We start from the raw sequence: 22,062 nt of genomic DNA on the forward strand, positions 1-22,062 counted from the left end.
ACTCCTTCTTTCACTGTGTAGCATGCAGTGTGGTCTTAGCATTTCCTGGTTATCTGGCTGTTGGGGCAGACTAGTGCCTAGTAAACTCACATACACTCACCAACTATCACTGTGTCTACTCACCCCAGTGCAGGGAAGCCTGAAGGCTATGGCAAAATCTGAGCCTAGAACGTTTGAAGGCTCATTAAACATTTCCAAAAATAAATGGGATCACCTCTCTCCATACTCTTTTTGTCTATATGTACTGCCAAAGCGAAAACCAAACATTACCACTTCCTTGCTCAAACACCCTCAGTGCCTAATTCAGTTTCTCCAATCCCTCACCCAAGGATTTAGGACTCCACAGTATGCCCCAAATCATCTCCAACGTGGCCTCCCTTACCTCCCTGCCCACACATTTCACTGCCACACTTAAATTTCATCTGTGCGATAAATATGTTCCTGCCTGTGCCTGTTCTCTCTGCAATGCCTGCCTGCCCTTCCTTTCTTTCTATCCATATCCCTATTGCCAAATGTTCAGATGTCACTTTCTCCGTGAATCTTTACTAAGACCTACAACTAAAATAACTTCCTTCCCCTAAATACATCTATTAATAACTCAACCTACCCATCCCACTTACAGAAATTCTTCTCACAGTTTCAGGTATTACAGACATTTGGTACTTCTAAGAGACTCTTAGTTGTCCCTCAAAATGTTTTTCCCTTGTTGACAGAGATAAAACAACAACAAGAATAAGATCCTTGTATTTAACTGGTCAAGGGAATGTTCAGAATAAAGGTATTTCCCAGATGCCTTTGCATCTAGACTTGGCCACAAAATGTGAAAACCAATGAGCATGTGAGTCAGGACTCAGCAATAGTAAGCTATCTTGGGCCACACACCCCTGTTCAAAATCTGCCATTGGCTTTCCTTCATACTTACAGCAGAATCCAAAGTGATTACCATAGCCAAGTGGGTCCTATATGACCTGACCCCTGGCTCTGTCTTTGATGTCATTTCCTCCTATAATAGTTTCCTGGGGCTTCCATAACAAAATACCACAGGCTGGGTGGCTTAAACAACAGAAATTTATTTTCTCACAGTTCTGGAGACTGGAAGTCCAAGATCAAGGTGCTGGCAGGGTGGGTTTCCTCTGAGCCCTCTCTCCTTGGTGAGCAGATGGCTGCTTTCTTGACGTTTCTTCACATGGCCATCCCTCTATGCATGTACACCCCTGGTGTCTTTCTGTGTGCCCTAATCCCTGCTTCTTTTTGCTTGTTTGTTTTTTGTTTTTTGTTTTTTTTGAGACAGAGTCTCTCTCTGTCACCCAGGCTCGAGTGCAGTGGTGTGATCTCAGCTCACTGCAACCTTTGCCTCCTGGACTCAAGCAATTCTCCTGCCTCAGCCTTCTGAGTAGCTGGGATTACAGGTGTCCACCACCACGACCGGCTAATGTTTGTATTTTTAGTAGAGATGGGGTTTCACTACGTTGGCCAGGCCAGTCTCGAACTCCTGACCTCAGTTGATACACCTGCTTTGGCCTCCCAAAGTGCTGAGATTATAGGCGTGAGTTACCGTGCCCTAATCTCCTCTTCTTATAAGGACAACAGTCAGATTGGATTAGGGCACATTCTAATGGCCTCATTTTAATTGTATTACCATTTAAAGGCCCTGTGTCCAGATACAGTTACATACTGTAGTACCAGGGGTTTGGGCTTCTATATATGAATTTTTGGAGGACACTATTCAGTCCACCTCCCATACTCTGAACCCATCCTACTCCTAAGCATTGCCGTCTCAATGTCTCTCTCTCTCTCTCTACTTACACACTGCAAGCATGCTCCCTCCTGCCTCAGGCCCTTCCTATTTGCTATTCCCTCTACCTAGAACGCTATGCTCCCACTCATCAGCATATCTTGCTCCCTATCTTACTCTGGTCTCTGGTTCAAATGTTCCTTCATCAGAGTTTGTCTTTGACTGCCCTATCCCTCTCTATCCCCTTTCCCGGTTTTGTTGTCCTTCATAGCACTTACTATTACTTGGCATAACAATTTATACATTGTGGGGTTCTCCTTGTGTTAAAAATATACCTGGGATTTGTTTTAATTGGTTACAGTAATTGACAGACAAAGAAACAACTGCCTTTGAAAGAAGAATTTATCACATACAGCTCCCAAGAGAAGGAGTATGCCACACCAGGCAGAGCCATATGGGGAAGTACCAGGTCAGGAGAAAGAGATGTGAAGCAAAATCATAGGAAAGGCCTTTATTACGTAGTGGCAGGAAGCTGTTAGGTGGGAATGTCCTCTACTGGGCAGGAAGTGAGACACAGATACTGGGGTCTATAGTTAGAGGTTTATAATATGATTTCACATGCCTGTGAAAGCCTTACTGCAGGAAATATAAACAACTTTGGCCTTTAGTTTGACCCTGTGATCAATGAATGCCAAATTATCAATCATATAATCTATAAGTGTTTGTTAGAACCTCTTGCATTTTGATGTTTTGCCAATATATTCAAATATTAGTTTAATAAAGGATTAGATTCCCATATAACTGGTTTAGTTTGCCCTTCATGTATTTCCACGTCCTAAGGGCATCTCTTGCTGCCACCACTCTGTTTCCAGGTTTCATCCTGTCCTCTCAGGCCAGGTGCACTTCTGTGCATCTATCTCATCCTACCTGGGACCTCTCAAAGGTCATCCTGCTGGTGAATACAAATGGATACATCTTCGCCTTTGGACACAGATTCAATGAAATGCCTCCATTGACTTACCTCAAAACTCAAGTGAACAGAAGTTTGAAGGAACCCAAGCTCACCTGAGGCCTGGCTTTAAAAGACACAACTGTCAACCTCTGGCTTAATTTCTTTCATTGAGAAAAGTATGATTCTTATGAGCTAAGGCAATATGTCAGCAAGACTGGACTGATCACAACTCCTGAACAGAACCTCTACCCCAGGCTCTATTTTAACATTTGACATTGTATATTGGTGGCATGACTCTATGCTCACAAAAGGGAGATAACAGGCACCTATCAGAATGCTGAGGTGAAGCACAGATTAATCTAGGTAGAAACCTGAGAATACTGGAAGTTCCATGGATCCAGGCCCATAATCACAAGATCATAGGATCACAGGAAAGGAGACTGGAGGAATCAATGGATAGAGGATTTATAAGCCAAGAAAAAAAAATGGAGCCCCAAACTGAAATCCAAGGAGGGGGTCATGTGAACCCCAGTTTGTAGCCAGTTGTGCAGAAGGATAAGTGACAACCTACTATTGTGATTGGCACATGAAGTGGGAGGTAATAGTGTGTGACTTAATATGTGGGAACTAACCCTACTTCAAGTAGTGTCGAATTGAATCAAATCATAGGACACCCAGTTGGTGTTTGCTGGAAAACTGGTTGATGGTGGAGTGAAACCCCTATGCATTTTGGTGATCAGAGGTGAAGTGTTGTATTAAGTGGTATGAGACTGGGAAAAACACTTTGTTTTTTTCTGTCTCTCACAGAACTAAAGCTTCCAAGAGAAGCATCAGAAGAGTGGAAGGTTGGGACCAGCAAACACAAGTCCTAGGCCCCAAACTAGGGTCAAGTGGAAAAGAAGGGTATAATGGTGAAATGGCCCTGCTCTCCACCTCTGCAGCTCTAGTGATGTTGTTCCTACTTATTGTCACACTCAAATGGTTGCAGGATGAACATGGTCCTCTGGAAATGGAGTGAGTCCTCGGTAAGGCAAAGTGACTGTCTCAGATTCTGCTTATTGGAGAAATTTCCCTTTTCTTGGCCCTCCAAGTTCACATCTGAAAGGAACACGAGGAAGGATACTCATTGAGAGGGTTGAAGGGGATACTGTTCTGACTTAACAAACCATTTCCTTTTGGCATGATATTGGGGACTCAGTTGACTGCATAAAACAGAGTACTTTTACTTATAATAGAAACATCTGAATTATAGATATAACCATAAAGCAAATTTATTGGTTCATTTAACAACAACAACAAAAAAAACTTTACAGGTAGTTTGGCTTTCAAATGTGGTCTGATCCAACAGTTCATGTTGTCATTAGTGCCAGTGGTGCTACAGCTCCATTTCTCTGCAATTCTCTTGACTCTATTTTCTTCCCTCTTGTCCTCATAGTGACAAGAAAGTTAGCTACCTCTTGCTTCTGGAGCCATATGTAGGAAGCTCCACATATAGTTATGCAGTTTTTCCAGGAAGAACGTAGGGGCAGAAGTTTAAACTGTTCTGTTAGGCAAGCTGTGGTGCAAGCTGTCTGCACCCATAGGTAGGGTCAACTTTGCTTAGTACAGAGACTCCAAACTTGAACCTATGGGGCTGCACCTGCCCAGGGGAGTACCTATTTCTAAGTTCTCCACCTAGATCAAGCATCTTTTTCAGTCCCCCAGGGGCTGTACTTTAATCTATTTTTCCACAGGGAAGCTTTCTTTCTAATTTGTACAAAGGCACTATATAGACTAGTAGTGGCCACGGCTATATGCTATTCAATTTAAATCCAGGGGCAAAGAGAGGAAATCTTTCCCTTAAACTATTTTTTAAAGTACTGAGCTTCACTCTGGGGAAACCCTGGTCACATGCCCATCCCTAACCAATAAACGTAGCAAAAGAAATGGGACCATTTGAATTGATTCAAGCCAGTCAGGGCTTACCTACTGGTAGCTGGTAGTGTAGTTAAACCCATCTTATATGGCTTTGAAATGTGGCTACCTATTACAAAGAATAAAAGTGAGACTGAATGCTGGAGGAGCAACCAATCAAATCCACTGCATCACCTAGTATTGATTGCAGGGAAGTGAAAGGGCTTCTGTTCGCTCTTGAGCACTACCAAAGATTTTGTTAAGATTTTTTTTTTAAATGTGGCCTTCCTGATTCTGTAGTTTTGGTCTTTAAGAAACAGGATTAGGGGTTTGTCCCTATCCTCCTATATCTCCATTAAATCATTTCCGTTTCAGCAGTGACTTCAGAGAAGTTTTAAAAATTAAACTGGCGAGAAAAGGCAGAGTCCCATACCTCCAGATGCTACCTCAGTTACCGGTGCTTTAGGACAAGAGCAGTATTGCATCAGTAAGGCAGAGGGTGAGCAGCAGTAGCTGTTTAGGAGAAATTATGTTGATTTTCTATTCCCACTTTTGTGGTTCCTCTTTAATATCTTCTAGTGTTTTCACTCACTTTGACTAAGAGAGAAAATTAACTTTCCAAGTAGGCAGAGTGACTGACTTTACAAATGATTTGAGTACCCACCATACACAAAAACTCTTCCTCTTAATAAATTTGTGTTCCATCCCCTGGTGTTCCCTTTATGCCGAAATGTATTCATCCGTTGTCACAGGCTTTTGCTTGTTTGCTTGTTTTTTCTAGATCCAATCCTAAATTCAGAGGTAGCAGGTTTTTAAAGGCTCCAAGACATGACTAACACACTTCCAGATGGTGTTGGTCTATACAAGGGTTTCTCCACAGCGGCACTATTGGCGTTTGGGGCCAGACAATTCTTTTTTGTGATGTGACAAGAAAAAAAAGTCACATAGGTAGGGTAGGGAATCTGGAAGTTACCTCAGAAAAATGGGAAGTTATCCATTAGAGAATCTAGAATTCAGAGTATATTTTCATCAAGTTTGAAACGTGTATCATGATGATAGAGACAGGAGTCAGCAAAATGCTGCCCAGGTCATTGCGCACATGGGGCTTGCCTAAACATGCCCATGGTGAAAAATTCCATCCCTCAACACATGCACAATATGGGAAATAAATCAAAGTGGAGGGGCTCAGACTAAGGGCCCACATGCACTGACAGAATGGGGTGGGGACACCAGGAATTTGTGCCTTATTTAGCGGGGAGGAGCCTGGCCTCTTCAATTCATGTGTGGGTGGCCTGTTATTCAATCTGTGAGGTGGAAAACTTGCATGCAGGACCCCTCTTTTTGTTGAGAATTTTTCTTTTCTCTTAATAAAATCTGCCCTTCTCACTTTTCAATGTGTCTGCACATCTCATAGTTCGTGAGACAAGAACCCGGATTTTAGCTGAACTAAGGAGCAAAAATTCTGCGTTACTTTGGTGGCTCATACAGGGACATGAGGAAAGGTGAGTAAAATGAAGACCCAAAAATCTGTTTTCCTTTCGTTTCTGAGCTTTCTCATCCTCGGACATCTGCTGAAGATAGAGGAAACTGCAGTCTCCCTGCCTTCCACTGACACTCGCAGGTGGTTGGGAATGTTGGCCTCGTCCAACCCAGTCTTTTCTACGGTATTTTCCTTACTCTGGGGGGGGACTGTAATGTCACCTATCTTTTCTTTTACAATATTGGGGGTGTTCCACCCCCACCTTAATGACCACAGGTATGTGCACAGGTTGGACAGGTGAGTGGCAGCTCCCCAACCCCGCTCCCCTCCCAGTTGGGACTGGGGCACATGGCCCAAGGGCTCCATGCGGCAGGCTGGCTGGCCAGCATTCCCTGCCACTCACCCAGTGTCTTCCCCTCCCCCGGCCAAGGTGTCCAGCTCAGTCCAACAGCAATAAAATGTTTCTCTCCCTGTTGGAGAAACCCATAGTCATACGAATAGGAGGATTTTCCCCCAGGTATCTTTCCCACCCTGCCCTTAAGCTGTTTTTTTTTCTTTTCTCTACCCTGTTGGCAGTTAACACAGACCTGCACTTAAGCTGTTTTTTTATCTTTCCTTTACCCTGTCAGGAGTTAACTTTTATGCAAGAGGCTTTTTTTTTTTCCTTTTAGAAGACATTTTACTAGGCCAGGACCCAAATTCACAAGATAAGATTTTCTCTCCCTTGTTGGAGGAGGGCTCAATTTTACAGCTTCACCTTTAGTATTTGGTTTATGTTAAGGAGTCCATGTAACCCCCGAGACATATTTTTGTCGCAAACTCAATTCCAAGTTTATAAACTTGAAGGCTACTGATAGCATGGGGACAGGGTGTACGTAGGCAAGAGTGGATAATCCCACCACCTAGACCCCTGTTAACATAGGTGAAAGCCGCACTGACACCCATGGGCAGCACTCTTTCGTGGTCAGTAGAACTTAGGGATATAAGGATGGAATAAGTAAAGAGGGTCCTTGTTCCTTCTCTTCCTCACATACCCCAGGCATTTGCTAGGAAGAGAAAGGGACCAGGAACATCTGCTTCCCTCTTTCTAGACAAGAAGCCATTCATCTTCAGTCTAGTTGGCTTGGAATTGAGCTTGGGGGATGGGGACCCAGAAGCCTGACATACCGGCAAAGGGTAAAAGTTGTTTTTATCAGTCAGGCCTTTGGCCTCTCTCTCCCTGTGCAAACCAATAAAAGGAATGCTAAGGATCACTGTTTATATTCTCTGTAAAGTTCTGATTAATGAAAAAGGATTTATGAGGTTGATCTTAAGCTGTAACCAACCTGGTGTGCTTTGCATGCCTTAATTGAGACTTGTTGGTATGACCTGTGAAATTACTTTCAATAAAGATCAAAAGCCAGAAATATTGGCTGCTTGGTATGGCTAAAGTTGGGTAATAAGGGATTTAAAAGGATTTTATTAAGGAACGCTCAGCTTAATTAAAAGTGGATATCCAAGGCTGGGCGTGATGGCTTATAACTGTAATGCCAGCACTTTGGGAGGCCAAGGTGGGCAGATCACTTGAGGTCAGGAGTTTGAGACCATCCTGGCCAACATGGTGAAAACCTCTCTACTAAAAATACAAAAATTAGCTGGGTGTGGTGGCAAGTGCCTGTAGTCCCAGCTGCTCCAGAGGCTGAGGCAGGAGAATTACTTGAACCTGGGAGGCGGAGGTTGCAGTGAGCCAAGATCACGCCACTGCACTCCAGCCTGGGCAACAAGAGGGAAACTCCATCTCAACAAAACAAAAGTGGATATCCAAGTTCTAGGCATATTTAAAAGGCCTTTATGTTTTTCTCTTCTTGGATCTTGTTTTGCTGGAAAAAGATTTTTTTTTTCTGTCAATTGAATTATTTTTCTCCATTTTGCCTTGCCACCCTTAATGCATGCATGAGAGGCCCTAAGATAATTTCTAAAGCCTGAACTCCTTGGGAAAAATGGAAAAGGCAACACAGATTCCATTTTGGGAGAAACCTCTGCTTTCCTCATGGAACCCCGGGAATTAAAAGCAGATCCTTCTCAAAATCTATTTTTGTCTTCTAGCCATACCTGTTTATTGGGCCCTGGAAACAGCATGATTTCCTGGCCATGCTCTTAAAGGGCCCATGCAGAGGCCAATAATCCAGTTAGGAGATTGGTAAACAAAAAAATCTTATAGCTACTGATCTTCTTCTGTCTATGTAGTTATATATGTGTTGTGTGTGATGTCTATTAAAAAGAGCTCTAATTAATTGGCATAAAGAAAAATAAGTGCTTAGATCAAATATATTTTGAAGGAAAAGTAAGAGCTGTAATGCCTCCTAGTTCACGTGACTTTAATCTTTGAGAAATAAAAACCATCTTAAAGATTATTGGTAAAATATAAATGTCTTCAAAATGTAAATATGTGATCTAAATTATGCAGTTCAGATACTAGGTTTGCTAAATGTTTTAAGGTTATGAAGTCCTTCTTTGGCTTTTGAGAACTGTTCCACTTGACTGCTTTACAGCTTGGTAAGGCCTGGGGACATATGGAATTAACCACTCCTCTATGCTGAAAAGAGTCAAGCCTGACCTGCCCCTAGAACAGAAGTAAAACAACTTACCAGGTTTTACATTAAAGTTAAGAATTGCTAAGAGTTATCATTGTAATGTGTAATTGAGACTCCTGAAAATAGATTTACATGCAAGGTGTGTAAGAACAGTAAAATGTACTTTTAGTAAAAGATTATAAGAAGGCATGGAAATGTAAATTTTTGCCTAGAGTTAAAGGATTGTTTTAAATTAGATAAGATAAAGCTAAAGGTTTAAACAAGTTATGAAAGGTTTCTAAAAGCTAATCTTGCAAAAGAAATTCTGTGTGTGAACATTAAATTCAAAAGGGTATTATATGGTTTTCTGTAAAATTGAGAATTAAAATAAAAGTACAATAAGATTTTCTTAAGGCACTAATCTGCTCTTTAGCAAAATGTGTAACAGGTTATAAAAGGTTTATAAGAATCTTCCCTCATGGTCAAACTGGTTAAGGTTTGATAGAATGGCCTATAAGATTTCATTTTTTAAATTGGGGTTGACAATGCAAGGGTGAAATTTGGTTTTCTCTCTCGAACAGGATTTTCATGTAATAGTAAAGGCTAATTAAAGGTTTTTGCTTTTTCAAATTTTTGAGTTATCATTTTGGCAAAATTAATTACTTATAGTAACCTGGAATTCTATTTTTTTTGTGAGATGGAGTCTTGCTCTGTCACCCAGGCTGGAATGCAGTGGCACCATCTCGGTTCACTGCAATCTCTGCCTCTTGGGTTCAAGTAACTCTTGTGCCTTGGTCTCCCGAGTAGCTGGGATTACAGGCACCTGCCATCATCTCCAGCTAGTTTTTGTATTTTTAGTAGAGACAGAGTTTCATCATGTTGGCCATGCTGGTTTCAAACACCTGACCTCAGGTGATCCACCCGCCTCAACCTCCCAAAGTCCTGGTATTACAGGCGTGAGCCACCATGCAGGGCCTGGAATTCTATTTCATAACATCAAGTGTTTTAAACATCTAACATATGTGACAGGCTTCCCAAAATCAAATTTCAGCTTCAAGGTTCTTTCCCTATCCCTTGCTGCTGGATGCTACAGAGAGCCCCTGAAGCATCCAGAGGAGAGGTAAACAGGATTATTTGACATGTTTATGCACATGGAATTGTCAAAATGATGTTTAATCTTCATATTATATTTTAGTGAATATTAATATTATATGTTCCAAAATTGTATGGGATGTCTACAATTCTAATGTCTGAGTATATGCTATCAATCATAATTAAAGTTATTATGTTATTGTAAACCACAGAGATAACCAAATTTTCTTTGTCAATCATGTTTTTAACTGTAACTACCCTGGACATTTTGTCATTCATAGACAATTGTCTTGTTTTGATCCTCTTCGAAGGATGGTTTATAATCAGCCATAAGGCTTTGACAGGTGCTCTCGAATGCAGGTTTCTGATAACCTTGGAGATTGTGACATTGGAAAGAAGGAAAACATGCAGGACTCATGAAGGGCTGAAATGTTAATTAATATCAAACAGAACAAGAGTTAACAGAACATACTGAACTAAAAGAAAACTGAAGTGATCTTTTTTTAAAGTTTTTGCTCGAAATGTTGCTGATCCTTGTTTTGTTTTCAGAGTCAAGGAAACTTATTTTGAGCCATTTACAGCCTTTAATAATTGAGTAAGGTATATTCATGTGATAAAAATTTGGAGCATATTTGTTTCTCTCCTACTTGTTTCTCCAGAATTTGGAAACTAGTTGCCAGTATTCTTAATTTATAGCAATATAGTTTTTTGCATCAGTGCAATAAGAATCACTTTCTTTTGCAACAGGACACCATTGGAGAAACTGGTTGCTTTACCAAGGCTTTGATTGGAAGGGTATGCTTCCCTTTTAGAAATCGAGCTTGACTTACAGAGCCGATAAAAGCCCCTTGGGAAAACTGACTTCATACCTTGTCTATACAGTCCCCATACAGGTTTCCTAATCTGCAGTGAGTAAGGAATGTCACATTCTACAAGGCCCAGGAACCCCATATTCTTGGGACCTCAAGAAGAGAGGAATTCACCCAACTCATAGGTATGTGAGGGTACAAACCCATGGCTGGGCTCAGCATTAAAAATCCTAAGATTCCTTGCAGAATAGAATTCCATCAAAGCCAATTTTAAAAGCCTATGTAAAAATAATTATTCTTGCTGCACTTTATGCAAATAATCAGGCCAAATACAAGACTAAAGTTTATTTTGCAAACAACTCCATCCTATTGTGATTTATTTTTAACAAAAATGAGAACTGGAGAGAGAAACTATGTTTCAAGACTTATACATTTGTCTTTAGATTCTAGACTCATTAGTTGTTTTTAAGTTTTTTGCCCACATTTTAAACTAACGCTGATTATTCCTGTGAACCAACCAGCAATCTCCAGCTGCAGCTCAGAATAAGTAAAAGGGATGAGTAACATAAAAATCTGGATCAATATTCTAGTTCTGGGCAATTACCCTGCAAATCCTGCCAGATGATTAGAGTAAATAAGGTGCTCATAACCTGGAGGTATCTTTTTTGGGAAAATAAGACCAAGGGAGCTAACCAAAGCCAAGCCCCATACACCCAAATCTTAGCAGGCATAACTACAGCTACCAGTTATCTGGGTGTGTCCACAGCTTTAGGATTTTTTTTAGCTGTCCTTACCATCTCCCCTTTGTTTCATTTTTATTATGTCTTCTAATAACCTAGTTTGTCTCTTCTCACCTTCAGGCCATTGAACTCCAAACGTTCATGCAATCAGAGCCTCAAACGATGGCTACCTTTTACCAGGGACCCTTAGATAGGCCTCAGGGAGATCTCACTGCTGTTTTCCCAAAACAGTGCCCCCATCAGCAGGAAGCAGTTAAGACTGATCACTATCCTTATCCATATTCTAAGAATAGATGTACTTATCCTTATCCTAAGTTAGATGTACTTCTTTAGAGGGGGAATGATAGAGTCAGGAGACAGACAAATGCTGCCCAGGTCTTTGTGTACAGGGGGATTGCCTAAACATGCCCATGATGAAAAATTTCATCCCTTAACACATACACAGTAAGAGAAATAAATCAATGTGGAGTGGCTCAGACTAAGGGCCTGCCTGCACACTGGGAGAATGGGGTGGAGCCACCAGGAATTCATGCAGGGGTAGAAGACTGGGCTCTTCAGCTCATGTGTGGTGGTCCGGTATTCAATTTAGTGAGATGGAAAACCTGCATGCAGGACCCCTCTTTTTGTTGAGAGTTTTCCTTTTCACTTAATAAATTCTGCCCTCCTCATTTTTCAGTGTGTCCCTGTGCCTAATTTTTCCTGGTCATGAGACAAGAACCTGGATTTTCGCTCAACTAAGGAGGAAAAAATCCTGCATTAATGGTATGACTTAAAGCATCAATTAGATAGTATGCATGAAATTAACCTTAGGTCATAAGAGCCACCTATTTATTATTTATTTTTTTTTTTTGAGATGGAGTTTCGCTCTTGTTGCCCAGGCTGGAGTGCAATAGCACAATGTCGGCTCACTGCAACCTCCACCTCCCAGGTTCAAGCAATTCTCCTGCCTCAGCCTCCTGAATAGCTGGGATTACGGGCATGCGCCACCAAACCTGGCTAATTTTTAGTAAAGACATGGTTTCTCCATGTTGGTCAGGCTGGTCTTGAACTCCCAACCTCAGGTGATCCGCCTGCCTGGGCCTCCCAAAGTGATGGGATTATAGGTGTAAGCCACCACACCCAGCAAGAGCCACCTATCTAGATGCTCAACTTCCAAGCAACTGAGATAAAACTGAGGAGCTTATGAGACTACTAAGCAAGAGGAAAAGGTGACACTGAGGAGCTGTATGAGAAAACAACGATTTCAAACACAAGACAGTATTAGTGTGGCTAAGTTGCAAATAACAGAAAACTCAACTCTAACTCGTTTGACAAAAGATGTTTATTGGCTCACATAGCTGAAAAGTTCTGAGGTAGCTCTGCTTCAGGTAAGGCTTGGTCTAGTGGCTCAAAAGATGTCACCAAGAACCTAGTTTCTCTCTGTTTAATCACTGTCTTCTTTGGTATTGGCTTTAATCCTCAGGCTCCATATGGTAGCACCTGTAAGCTTGAGAATCTCCCCTTTTAATAGAAAAAAAAAGTTGCTATAATTCTAGGCCTCACATTTTCCTATGTGCCACAAAGAGGACAGATAATATCTCTTCTGGTAGCACTCAATGAAGAAAAGCCTCTCTTTTCCAGAAAACCCAGTATCTCCTCATATCACAATGGCTCTGTGGCCAAGGGGATGGGATAAGCTGATTGACACAAGCCAAACAGGGTCCACTCATGAAGTTGGTGGTGGTGCTAAACCACATAGCTGAGAAAGGATACCTTCCCAAAGAACACCTGGGTAACTGTTCCCAGAGGGAAGGGGAAGAGATGATGGAAACCAATAAAAGATGACCACTTCTAAAAACGTTGTTTTATAAACTCCTGATTTCAAGTAGTTAGTTAACTCTATAATTCTTAACTTTCCTGTATAGACTCTACATGTTCCTCATGTTTATCGCTGGTCCTGGACCTAGGGAGGGCATTTCTGACGCTGATGCCGATACTGGATTATGTGAAAACTTTTAAACTACTGACTGGATGAAGCTATCTAACAAAGCATTAACCACCACCAGAAAGTGACCATTTCTCCCTCCCTTGGCAGTGGCCTCACAGCTTATCAGAATGTAGGTTATTATGGTAGTGAAGGATGCACAGACTGGGAGAGGATTTAGGATAGGAAGCAATGAGAGGGGCTGGAACTATATAAATTTTTATGAAAAAAATCTCCAGTTGAGTTTACATATTCCCAATCCCAGAATGATGTCTCATAAAACAAAGGCAATCAGGTCTCTTAAGACCTGGATTGGCCAGGCGTGGTAGCTCAGGCCTATAATCCCAGCACTTTGGGAGGCCGAGGCAGGTGGATCACAAGGTCAGGAGAGCAAGACCAGCCTGGCTAACATGTTGAAACCCCGTCTCTACTAAAAATACAAAAAATTAGCCAGGCATGGTGGCGGGCACCTATAGTCCCAGCTACTCAGGAGGCTGAGGCAGAAGAATGGCATGAACCTGGGAGGTGGAGCTTGCAGTGAGCTGAGATTGTGCCACTGCACTCCAGCCTGGGCAACAGAGCAAGACTCCATCTCAAAAACAAAAAAATTAGGAAAAAAAAAAAAAAAACCTGGATTACTCTCTGCTGTTTCCCTAAATTACTTTGGTGGCCTCAAAAGGAAAGTAACTTCTGAAGAAAAGGTCCTAGAGTTGATAATGTAACTGCAATGTTGCTTCCATCAAATAAGGTTTTCAGTGAGACAGAGTTATGAAAAGCAGTACTAATGAACACTTGTATACAAAGAGTATCTACAGAGATACACAACCAGTAGCAGTGATTGCCTCTGAGGAGAACTCAAGAGATAGGAATGACAAGGAAATTTTTCACTGAACACCCTTTTCAACTATTTCAATTCTTTTTTATCATGAGCATGTTATATCTAGTCAAAGATTAATGTTTCAGGATTTGAAAAACAAAAGAAATGCAGTGTTGGTCCTCAGAGTCATTTAGCTGGAGTTAAGATTAAGAGACTTGAGACTATTAGAAAAATATAAGATGGCACATAATTAAATACTAACTTGGGTGGTACTGATTACAAGTAGAAGAGGAAGAGAGATCTGCTTAGTTGAAGGAGCTGGATCTGAGTGATGAAGGGAAACTAGAAGTACAGGAAAATAAGCAAATCAAAACGGGCAGAGACATAAATATGCACAATTAAGTAAAGAACGGTAAACTCTGCAGTCAGAGAGGCCTGGCTCCAATTTCAACTCTATAACTTACTGAACAACCCTGAATGAGTTTTATAACCTCTTTCAACTCAGATTTCTCATTTGTAAAACAGGGAGAAGAGCACCTACCTTAATAGGATTGTTATGTATAATGTACTTAAAGTGGTTAGCACCTGATACAGAGTAGCTGCCCAACTAAATGATGCCTTGTACAAACATCATAGAACAGGGGGACCAGTCTTGCTAGACTAAATGTTCAAAACGGCAAGATAATACTGGCTATTAAAGTTAAGGGTTACAGCAAATTGTGAACAGTCATCTCATTTTGTCTCTGGGGTTCCTGTAGCATAAGAATTATAAACAAGTATCACCATTATGCACTCTCTAAAGTTCAACAAGGTGAGAGATTTGACAGTTATAGGGCTTTTCTCTAGCATGGCGCCTCTGGTGCTTAATTAAGACAGAATTCTGACTGAAGGCCTTCCCACAGTCATTACATTTATAGGGTCTTTCCCCAGTATGGATTCTTTGATGTCGAATAAGGTGTGCCTTGCAAAAGAAGCTTTTCCCACAGTCAGTACATTTATGAGGCTTGTCCCCAGTGTGGACCCTCTGGTGCTGAGAAAGATCTGAGTTCCACATGAAGCCTTTCCCACAGTCCTTACATTCATAAGGCTTCTCCCCAGTGTGCATTCTCTGATGTCGAAGAAGGGCTGGGTTTCGAGTAAAGCTTTTCCCACATTCCTTGCATGTGTATGGTTTCTCACCAGTGTGGATCCGTTGATGTTGTGTAAGGCTTGTGTTCTGACTAAAGCCCTTCCCACATTCCTTACATTCAAAGGGTTTCTCTCCAGTATGTATTCTCTGATGACGAATCAGGTTTGACTTCCAAACAAAGGCCTTAGCACATTCTTGGCATTCATAGGGTTTCACCCCACTGTGAATTCTCTGATGTGCAATGCAATGTGATCGAAAACTGAAAGCCTTCCCACATTCCTTACCTCCATAGACCTTTTCTCCATTATGAGTTTTCTGGTGTTGATCAAAGTCCTCACTTTGATCAAAACACTTGCCACATTCCTCACATATATAGAATATTTGCTCACTTAGAATTTTGTGATGTATACCAAGGAGGTTATTGACATCAGTATTCTCTGAACTCTCTTCTACTGAGATCATCTCATCCTTGACAATCACTTCTATAATATCATTTGAAGAACTTTCCATACTTCCCCCATTGAGGTAACCAGGCCATCTCTCTAACCTGCTTTTCTCTTCACAGGTTTTCCCAAACCATAATTCCTGGGATCCACACCACCGGGGTCCACTTGATAGGACCATGAGGTCTTGTGCTTCCTCAAGAATTTCCTCCTTCAGAATAAAATCTTCTTTCTTCCTCTTCAACACACCCTCTGAAAAAAGAAATCAGAGCTTCAAATGTCATCATTATCCATGACAGAGTGACAAAGGTCACCAAGTGGTATTAATACGTCTACTTCTCTCCAACTGCCACCTGTCTCAGTGGCCCTGTCCTAGATGAAAATGGCAAAAACAAGGCTAATACACAGAAAGAAACCAAAAGTAAAGACAGCAACTAGATAGAATCCCTGAGGGCTATGATTCCTGGCCCCCAAATTTGTTTAGAACATGAATGGCAAAATGGACTTTTACATCTTATAAAAGACAGACAGGAAAAGGTGTGACTGAGAGAAGAATGCTCATTTCCCTCTCACTTACCAGGACAAATTAGGCTTGGACCCTCTTTTTGCAGTTTCAGGTTTAATGGCTCTTCCACCTGCTCAAGATGGGAAACCCCAGCAGGTTTTAGAAATGGATATCCTGCCAGGGTCAAGATACAAATAAGGCTGGTTCAGTCAGAGGAGTGAGGCCCATCAGGAAAAGAGCAGACATGGAAGTGGTAAGGAGAGAATAAAGGTGGGTGAAAAGACTGGTAACATAGATAAGCAGAAATTTGAAGGTATAGAATAATAAGGATAGGCTGGGCATGGTGGCTCACACCTGTAATCCCAGCACTTTGGGAGGCCAAGGTCGGTGGATCACCTGAGGTCATGAGTTCAAGACCAGCCTGGCCAACATGGTAAAACCCTATCTCCATTAAAAATACAAAAAAAAAATTAGTCAAGCATGGTGGCACACACCTGTGGTCCCAGCTCCTCAGGAGGCTGAGGCAGGATAATCACTTAAACCCGGGAGGCGGAGGGTTGCAGTGAGCCGAGATTGTGCCACTGCACTCCAGCCTGGACGACAGAGCAAGACTCTGTCTCAAAAAAATAATAATAATAACATAAAGGATAGAAAATACTGGAACAGAGAAGTTGCAATTCCATCAGTTCCCAAAGATATGAAAACATATAACTCACTTGAAAATGTCAAGAAGAAATAGAAAAGACTAAGGCCTCTTCGTCACCTATCCCTAGGAGGTGAAATCAAGTTCACAAAGAAAACAATCAGGATAGGATGGAATTGCAAAGAGCTATTCTTGAGGACTTCCTGTCTAGGCAGGCTATTCTGGGAAACCATAATCTCCTAGTTTCCTTCCTATCCATTTATTGCTTTCTCATTCCACAAAGATTCAATGGATGGGGTCTCTCTATGGCATCCATAAGAAATGGACTCACACCTTCACTCGGCCACTTCCAAAAGTCACTTCCTACTCAATAACAGACATCTCTGTTCACAGAGATCTACTCTAATACACCTTACTTCTGCTAGAACTGTCGCTTTGTAAGTTTCATCCAAAACCTCCTAAGAAACAGATCAATTCTACACCTTCAAATGACAACCTTTTCTGTTGCCAAATCCAGGGACTATGTATCCTCCGAGTATTAACTTCTGTAAGACAAAAGTGGACTTTGAGTAAGGACAGGTATGTGCCAAGAAGTCAGCTGCAGGTCAGAGAGTTAGAACGCTGCTCAAGGAGGAACTTAGCTGTTAGTTTTCTACCTAAAGCAAAACAAAGCAAAGCAGAGAAATTCCCTTAGGTGGTGAGGAGAGGAAGCACTGAGAATGTAGAAGACACTGTGGTGGGCTCCCCACACCCATTCCACTCCTCCCCACTGTAAAGTAGCTATGCCCTTTGTAGGGAGCTGGAGTGGGGAGTTGGGTATCCCAACTCCACTCCCTAGGGTAGGCTCTGACTTACATAAGCCAAGCAGGTTAATCCCATTCCACTCGCTACATGGGAGACTGATTCAGAGATCGGCAATTCAGACCAAGTCAATCAGTGCACGGTAGTTACCCTGCCACAGTGATTGATTTAGAGTTGGCATATGACTTAAGGTAGTCCATTAGAGCATACTTGGCACTTTGATTCACAATGTTTAAAGCCTAAGGAAGGCCTGCCAGGTTTCTTCCCCTAGGTATGAAGCAGCAGAGTCCTGTTACTATCACCAATCACCTTACAACGAAAAGGGGAGCCAGACTGTAGACAAAGCCAACACATACAGAGACAGAGCAGAGAATGTAATTCTGATCAAACTGTACCTGCAGCCCACTCTACCTCAGACTTCCCAGTTACATTAAACAACAAATTCTTCTTTTTTGTTTAAGCCAGTTTGAATTGGGCTTTAACACTTGGAATCAATAATATTCTAATATGAAAAGACACAACAAGGAACTGTGAGAATGAGGAAATTGGGAGCACAGCTCAAGTCTCACTGCGCCCAAAGAAGAGCCCTATGGGAATATGAAATGGGGCCAAGGAGGCAACCAGGAAATATAGTTATCACAAGGAAACTAAGAGTAAGAAAGTCCTGTTGGGCCTAAAGTAATCCCAGGGCTTTCCCCTGAGGAACAGGAACTATTTGGCTGAGGGTTGAGAGTTCTTGGTTTCTAAAGATAAACATGGCCATTACATCCCAAGCTGGAAGACTGTAAACAGGCCAGGAAGCAGAAAGGGCACCAAAGATCGGAGTAAACAGGAAACTCATGGGTCAAAGATACATCATAGTCATGATAACAGCAGAGATGGGGAAGAGGCAGGTTAATGAAGATGGCACACAGAGGAGTCAGGATGAATAAAACAAGGACTCAAGAAGATGGAAAACTACGGGAACACAGAGAAGAAATGGAATCCCACTAGTGTCTACAACACTAGGTTAAAAGAACATCTATCTATGACATTTTAAAGATCATGACAAGCAAACTGGTCAGATGACCGGCATGTGTGCCCTCACTCACCTGAGGAGATGCCCCTTGGGTCCTCTCCATCCAGAGCTCCCCAAGGAACCGAGCACCAGGGTGCTTCCCCTCGCTCCAGCTGGGAAATCAGAGCCGGTTTGGGAAATGGAAATGCTGCTTAAGAGGAAAAAAATGGGACAGGCAGGTGAGTGGTGTGACACAGAGTAATCCCAAGGCTCCTCCCAGGCCAGTGTCTTCAGGGACAAGAGGGGAAACAACTAGGAAGAACAAGAAAAGGAATTTCAGGGGAAAGAACAAGAGAGGGGCCAGGAGACTTACAAAGGTCAGGAAGTTGACAGACTCAGTAACTGTTTGAGTTAGCAAATGGATGATTTCACTCATTGAGGAATTGCGTCCTCAATTCTTACCTGTCCTCTCCCTCTTAGAGCTCTCATGTTCAGACATCCTCATGAGGATGCTAGGAATTGGCCTGGATCTTGCAAACCGAGAGGGCGAGAAACTGAAGGCTCAGTGGGGCACCATGAATCTGCTCTCCTCTCACTATACCCACAACACAAGGGTAGGGGTTGGGCAGCTCTCACTCTGGGGCAAGGAAGTCCTGTATAAGGCCCAAACTGATACCAGGACTTCCTACTTCCCAACAACTGCTGAGGTTGGGTCATTAAAAATCCAAGAGCCTGAAGCTGCCACTGAGCTGAGGGTTATCAACAACTCCTGAGCCTTTGAGAAAAAAGGAGCCGGCAAACTCTGAAGGGTGGAGGCAGGGCCCAAAGGGAGACCCTTACCCAGGGAAGCCACAGCCCCATAATTCTCCAGCATCACATCCCTGTACAGCGCTCTCTGAGCAGGGCCCAGGCCGATCCATTCATTCTCAGAGAAGTAGACGGCCACATCCTCGAAGGTCACTGACTCCTGAAACAACATGTGTTTAAATGCCCTAGGACAACCTCAGGACCAGGCCAGGAGGAAGGGGAGACAGGGCACCAAAAGGTACTGTGGGGGGTGCCTGCGGGGATTCTGGATTCTGAATGTCTACAGGAACTCTATCAGCAGAAGATTTTTGCCTCCTATGTACAAAGAGACAGGGCATCAGCTATCAATTTTCTCATGTCTCTTCATCTCTATTTCAGCAAACATTTTCTCCTCTTTTTCATGAGTCTGCAAAAGTTTTCTCGTTTCATCCTTATACCCCAAATCACATCTGTGCTCTAGGTCCCATCCTTTCTCCACAATGTGTCCTCCTTCAGAGGTCACCCACCCTTGATAACAACTATCATTTCTTAAGCCTGTGCCAAGCATTTGACACGTATTGTTTATGTCTCATAGCCTACTATCAGATCCATTTTATGGAAGAGGAAACTGAGACTCAGAGGGATTAACTTCCCCCAAAGTTCCAGAACTGAGACAGAACCCAGGCCTGTTTGACTCTGACTCTTGCCTGTTATGCCACACTGTCTTCCGTCCCCATTCCTACCCCTGCTGCCCCTGTGTAGCACTCTTCCTCCTTTGTCCTCCCCAGTTACTGCCACTAGACACAGAGGCAGCTGGGGCTCCTCAGAACATTCAGGTTGCCCTGGACACTGTACTCAACAGGACAGATCCTCGTTGTGACTTTATTCCCTGCACCCCCCGACTCGCAACACACTCTCACAAAGATCCCACCTCACTTGCTTCCCCACGTCCCAATCTCCATGTTCCCATTTTCTATATCTCTAGGAGTCTCAGCTCCTGCACCTTCTTTCTCTTATCCTCTTCCTTAAGAAACAAATACTGCTCACCTCCAGCCATTGAGACTTCCTGTAATTCTCAGCTACTGCCTCCTTCAGGGTCTTAGTCTCCATACTGTGGAGGAGCCCATTCTGGTCCACTGCACGTCAGTCCTTGCGCACTACAAAGTCTCCACAGCTATTGATCCAGCACTCCAGGGCTCCAAGGCTTTGGCTGGCTCACCTTTGTCTGCCTAATAGAGTCCACATTCCTCTGCACTACAGAAAATTCCATTTACTACTCACAGACCCAGCTTTCCTGGCCAAGATCATCAGCCACCACCACTCTCATCCCCTATCCTCTCACCATTCCACTGGGAAACCAAATTCTTTCCTCGCCCTGTTCTGTGTCCTTGCACCTGCGGCTACTCTTGCCTGAAGATCCAGTTCTTCCCTCCTGATCCTGCACTGCAAATTCCTTTTCAACCTAATACCCAGCTCAAACATAACCAGCTCTGTAAAGGTGGCTCTGAAATTCTGGCCATTCTTCGCCCCCCACAGCACCCTGTGCGCTCTGCCCCAGCAGTCGGCTCAACCACGTGCCGCTGCACGTCTGCTCTCCTTGAGGCTCATGTCCCGGGGGTGTCGACTCCGCTGTGCTGCCTGTCCCTCGAGGCCTCTCACGCTGGGTTGTAACCCCATTTCCCAGCCGCTGCACCACCCGTCTCTGGGCCTAGAACCCAGGGCAGGGCAAGCCTGCTTCCAGGCTCCGGCCCCGCACTCACCGGGCGCGCCCGGGGCGGCGCCGGCTGTCCCTGCGGCAGCTCCAGGTCAGGGCCGAGACGTGTCCTGCTCGCCAGGGCCGCGGCCGCCATAGCCCGGGTCGCCCTCTGGGAAAGCGAGCGCGCGCCAGACCCGACCGGAGGCTGTTGGGGTCAGGAAGGAGCGCTCTGGACCTGGGCAGGTCTGACACGGCTACCCTGAACCCTGCAGGCACCTGAGTAAGACCCCGACTCCGCTCCCTGCCAGCCCCACGCCCAACTCCTCGTGCTCCTCGCCAACCAGACCCCCGCATCCGGGAGTCCGGGGCTCGGGCGGCTCCGGTTGCTCTAGGACGGCGGAGGGCGCCGCGTCTCTGTGGTCCTCCTTTCTAGCTCTGGAAGGGAGGGGAGAGCGGTCCGGTTCTCCTGGAGACACAGACGATCCCAGGGGCCGCTACCGGGGTAGGGGTGCAGGCGGCTGGGGAGGAATCCGTCCCCGGCGCTCTAGGCCATCCCTTCCTCTCCAGCTCGCTGCACCTGGGTGGACTGGTATTTGCTGACAGGAGATAGCGGGTACTTCACTGGACTGCACCTTCTCTTTTATCTCTCCTTTTATCAGTTTCTACATTTCCAGAGCAGACCTGTATTTTATGTTATGTCTTTTAACATTCTCATCTTTGTGCCTCTAACATGCGCCCAATGTCTAGCACCTCCTGGGGAGTAATTTCTTTAACTGCCAAGAAATATTTGTAGAATTGTCCACGAAAAGTCAAACTGTAAAATATTTGAAGAGATTTATCCTGAGCCAAATATGAGTGACCATGGCCTGTGCCACAGCCCCAGGAGATCCTGAGAACATGTGCCCAGCGTGGACGGGCTACAACTCGGTTTTATACATTTTAGGAAGACATAAGACATCAATTAACACATGTAAGATGTACGTTGGTTTGGTATGGAAAGGTGGGACAACTGGAAGAGGAGGCTTTCAG

General features: G+C 43.6%; 1 protein-coding gene across 8 annotated transcripts; it reads right to left on the reverse strand.

Moving 5' to 3' along the window:
- Positions 1-12,556: 12,556 nt before the first annotated feature.
- ZNF662 (zinc finger protein 662) lies at positions 12,557-21,671 on the reverse strand. 8 transcript variants are annotated; one of them, XM_073010303.1, is made up of 6 exons: positions 21,098-21,205; positions 20,385-20,591; positions 19,392-19,518; positions 18,646-18,762; positions 16,183-16,284; positions 12,557-15,857 (listed from the first exon to the last, which is right to left on the reverse strand). In XM_073010303.1, the coding sequence occupies exons 2-6, from the start codon at positions 20,445-20,447 to the stop codon at positions 14,830-14,832; spliced, it is 1,437 nt and encodes a 478-aa protein (XP_072866404.1). In that variant the 5' UTR covers positions 20,448-20,591; positions 21,098-21,205; the 3' UTR covers positions 12,557-14,829. The 8 variants fall into 8 exon arrangements, with proteins under 8 accessions (XP_072866404.1, XP_007982017.2, XP_007982016.2 ...); XM_007983826.3 differs by lacking the exon at positions 20,385-20,591 and having other exon boundaries at positions 18,646-18,759; positions 21,098-21,671; XM_007983825.3 differs by lacking the exon at positions 20,385-20,591 and having other exon boundaries at positions 21,098-21,671.
- Between the last annotated feature and the right edge of the window lie 391 nt (positions 21,672-22,062).

The sequence above is a fragment of the Chlorocebus sabaeus genome, chromosome 22 (assembly GCF_047675955.1).
Source record: "Chlorocebus sabaeus isolate Y175 chromosome 22, mChlSab1.0.hap1, whole genome shotgun sequence".
In the NCBI taxonomy this organism is placed as follows: domain Eukaryota; kingdom Metazoa; phylum Chordata; class Mammalia; order Primates; family Cercopithecidae; genus Chlorocebus; species Chlorocebus sabaeus.

What these genes read in the sequence shown, in the direction of transcription:
- ZNF662 (XM_007983825.3), bottom strand. Translation starts at nt 21,187, where the DNA reads ATGGCGGCCGCGGCCCTGGCGAGCAGGACACGTCTCGGCCCTGACCTG. An exon ending in TGGGGCTGTGGCTTCCCTGG is followed by an intron (nt 18,763 to 19,391) that starts GTAAGGGTCTCC and finishes TTTCCTCTTAAG; the next exon opens with CAGCATTTCCATTTCCCAAA. An exon ending in TCCAAGCCTAATTTGTCCTG is followed by an intron (nt 15,858 to 16,182) that starts GTAAGTGAGAGG and finishes TTCTTTTTTCAG; the next exon opens with AGGGTGTGTTGAAGAGGAAG.